The following is a 3,236-nucleotide window of genomic DNA, read 5'->3' on the forward strand; positions in this document are numbered from 1 at the left end:
AATTTTAGAAAAGAAGCTTGTCAATCACCTGGACGGTATACCACCCTCCAAACTGTACTTGTTTCCGAATTTAATTATTAAGATTTTTTTTGAGCAATTTTTAATTATTAAGATTTGAAAGCGAAAAAAAAAATTTAAATAAACAATCAAACAAGGCCACGTGGACCACAGGACAAAACTATGAATATAATAGAATAGAAGGACCAATATCGAAATTAACAGAGTAAAAAACCTCGCCGTTAAGTAGCCCAAGTGTGCAAAGAACACGTGTTTGAAATACCGAACGGAGAACGACAGTTTAAAATATTTTTATAAGGAGAGCTGGGAAACTGCACGGAACCACTCTTTGAAAGAAAAAAAAAAAATTCACATATATTCCTCGTGCTTTAACTCGAGCCCGCCGAATAAAATATTCAATTTCATTAAATTATTAAATAAATAAATAAAATAAGATAAAGTCTCTGAGAGAGAAAGCTAATTGTATACGTACAAATATACATATATATAATGGGTGTTGAAGGGGTTGAAAATGGAGGTATATTAAGACCGCAGGAACAGATATAGATTCAGAGTTTTCTTCAAGCACGAACATCAATACAACTTTTTTAATACAAGGGATTCAATTCTTGACTTAGTCTCTTCCTTTTTTCTTTTTGCTCGGAAAATATGTCGGTCTCATCGGAAAACGCAGAGTTTTCAGCCCAGAAATCGGGTAGGTTTTTTGAGAAGCCGAGTTTCTCTCAGAAGTGTAGTATGTTGAGTCAGTATCTGAAAGAGAAGGGTAGCTTTGGAGATCTAAGCCTAGGGATGACACGCACCATTGAACCAAACGGTAAGGGTTAATTTTTGTTTTTCTTTCTTCTTTGAATTGGTGAAGCTTAATTTCGTCTTTTTATTTTTGATGATGAGAATAGAATAATTGAGCTGTAATTATTATGGGAAACTTTATATTTATGATGATAATGAGCTAGATTGTGTGATAGGTGGTAGGCACGGGAATTTTTTTTACTTAATATTGACTAATTTGATAGGAAGAACAAAACAATATAGAAATTGGGGTTTTCCTTTTTGGTTATTTGGTGATTAAAAATGAGCAATTTTAACTTCTCTTTTTTTTTTTTTTGGTTCTTGCCTTGCATGCTCCGAAATTCTATAATCAAATTCAAGTCCCAATTTGGTGGTTTAATATTCTGACTTTCTTTTGGGTATTTCATCGAAAGAACTCATTTTTCATTTTTTTTTATTTTGGTCTATTTTTCCTTGTTTTTGTTAGAGACCCATCTTAGATTTGATTAACATGCGACTAAAAATCACCTGAAAACGCACTATAATACATGTAGTCACTTGCAGTATCATTTGGAAGTGTGATCTTTTAGACTCGAATGCTGGATCTAATATATATTATCGATTGTTCTATTTTACAGGGACAACAATGAATTTTTTTCCTGCTATTGAAAACCAAACAAACATGGCAACCCCTCGAGACCTCAAGTTCATGAATTTGTTTCCTCAACAAGCTGGTTTTGGTTCCTCTCGTCCTGAGGGAGAGGCCCCCAAGATGGCAGATTATAGGTACGCCTGGTTGTTTGTTGAGTTGATAACTTAAAGCTTTTACTGTATAGAAACTGAAACGTTTGATATATAACTTTAGACTGATTAAAGTTTTGTTCGATTTGATGACAGTCTGAACAAGCCTGCCACGGGAGAGCCTGAAAGAGCCCAAATGACTATCTTTTATGGTGGACAAGTAATTGTCTTAAATGACTTTCCAGCAGATAAGGCAAAAGAAGTGATGCTTTTGGCTAGCCAGGAAAGCTCCACCAACCTGACTGCCCAGGCCAACCAGGCAAAGAGCAACAATGCCTTCCCCTTTAATGTAACAAAGAATCCAATCGATTCTGGTGTTTCGGCTCCTCCAAGCCCGACTGTTGTTCCTAGCTTTGGCGGCAAAGCTATTCAGGAATCTGTTCAACAGGCACCGAGTCCTATCGCTTGTGGTAAATTTCTTGTGATTGATCAGTGTTTTTATTTTATCATGTTTAGAAATGCAATTGAATGTTTTTCTAATTGATTCTTTGCTCTTGAATTGCAGATCTACCAATTGCCAGGAAAGCTTCACTTCACCGATTTTTGGAGAAGAGAAAGGATAGGTAGGCATTAAAACATAATATGCGAAGAATATGTTGTTTTTCCTACTAGAATTAAGCTAGCTAGCTACACCAAACCAATTTTTAGGGTCTTAGGCTTAGCTAGCTACACCAAACTAATTTTTATTTATTTAACTTTTAGGGTCTTAGAGAAGATTTTTTATTTATTTAACTTTTAGGGTCTTAGGCTTAGCTAGCTACACCAAACCAATTTTTTCGTTCATGATTGTCACCAGAAATGTTTTCTCAGTTAATAACATCCTTATATTGGGTTTTGTATCATAATATTAATGACAAAAAAAGAAGAGCTGAGTTCTTTGCTTACTTGGGTTTTTGTATTTATGTTTGGTTCATGGGATTAACCATTTGTTTACTTTTTTTTTTAAACAGAATTAACGCCAGAGCACCATACCAAATCCCAGAAGTAGCCGCATCAAAGTCAACTGAAGGCAACTCATGGCTAGGCTTGGCTGCACAGAGAACACAGTAGTAGTTTGATCTCATATATTAAGAAATATTAGGCTTTTCATAGTTCAAGCCTTTTATCTTTCAGATTTTGCTGGGTTTAGGTCTACTACTATTTTTCTCAGTTCTGTCCTATCTTCATTAATATAATAATGAATATATTTTTTTGACCATCTGGCTCTGGCCGACTGGAGCTTGGTTTTAGATCTAAGTATCTAACTCTTGTTTAATCTTAGATTTTGTAATTAAATTATAAATCAAAAGAATTTTAGTTACTTCTGGTAGATTTGAGTGCTTCAATTTATTCTATAACTGTTATTCTTTATGAATGATTGTATTGTATCACTGACTGGATGAGAGAATTGAACAAACAATCACATATTTTGTACTTGCCTTCTTTGAACAATATGTTTGAGTTATTTACTTCTCTTTTTGTCTTCTTTATTTTATTTTTAGTATTATTGTTGAGAAATTAATTGGAGTGCCTTCAACACTACCTATACCTTTGATTCTTGCCATTATTTTATGTGCCTATCAGGGAACAAAACGAATGTATTTCATTTTCAGTTTTTATTAAAAAAAATTTGTTTTTTCCTGACTCGTATCGTATCGTTCAATAAAGGC

General features: G+C 33.9%; 1 protein-coding gene across 1 annotated transcript; it reads left to right on the plus strand.

The window, feature by feature from the left end:
• The first annotated feature begins 522 nt into the window (after positions 1-522).
• On the plus strand, positions 523-3,000 carry LOC133797329 (protein TIFY 10A). Its single transcript, XM_062235201.1, has 5 exons — positions 523-832; positions 1,425-1,572; positions 1,684-1,997; positions 2,093-2,150; positions 2,538-3,000. The coding sequence occupies exons 1-5, from the start codon at positions 667-669 to the stop codon at positions 2,635-2,637; spliced, it is 786 nt and encodes a 261-aa protein (XP_062091185.1). The 5' UTR covers positions 523-666; the 3' UTR covers positions 2,638-3,000.
• Positions 3,001-3,236: the final 236 nt, after the last annotated feature.

The sequence above is a fragment of the Humulus lupulus genome, chromosome 8 (genome assembly GCF_963169125.1).
Source record: "Humulus lupulus chromosome 8, drHumLupu1.1, whole genome shotgun sequence".
NCBI lineage: Eukaryota > Viridiplantae > Streptophyta > Magnoliopsida > Rosales > Cannabaceae > Humulus > Humulus lupulus.

Coding starts and splice junctions, on each gene's coding strand:
- LOC133797329 (XM_062235201.1), top strand. CDS start 667: ATGTCGGTCTCATCGGAAAACGCAGAGTTTTCAGCCCAGAAATCGGGT. Junction 833..1,424: donor ACGCACCATTGAACCAAACG/GTAAGGGTTAAT, acceptor TCTATTTTACAG/GGACAACAATGAATTTTTTT. Junction 2,151..2,537: donor TTGGAGAAGAGAAAGGATAG/GTAGGCATTAAA, acceptor TTTTTTAAACAG/AATTAACGCCAGAGCACCAT.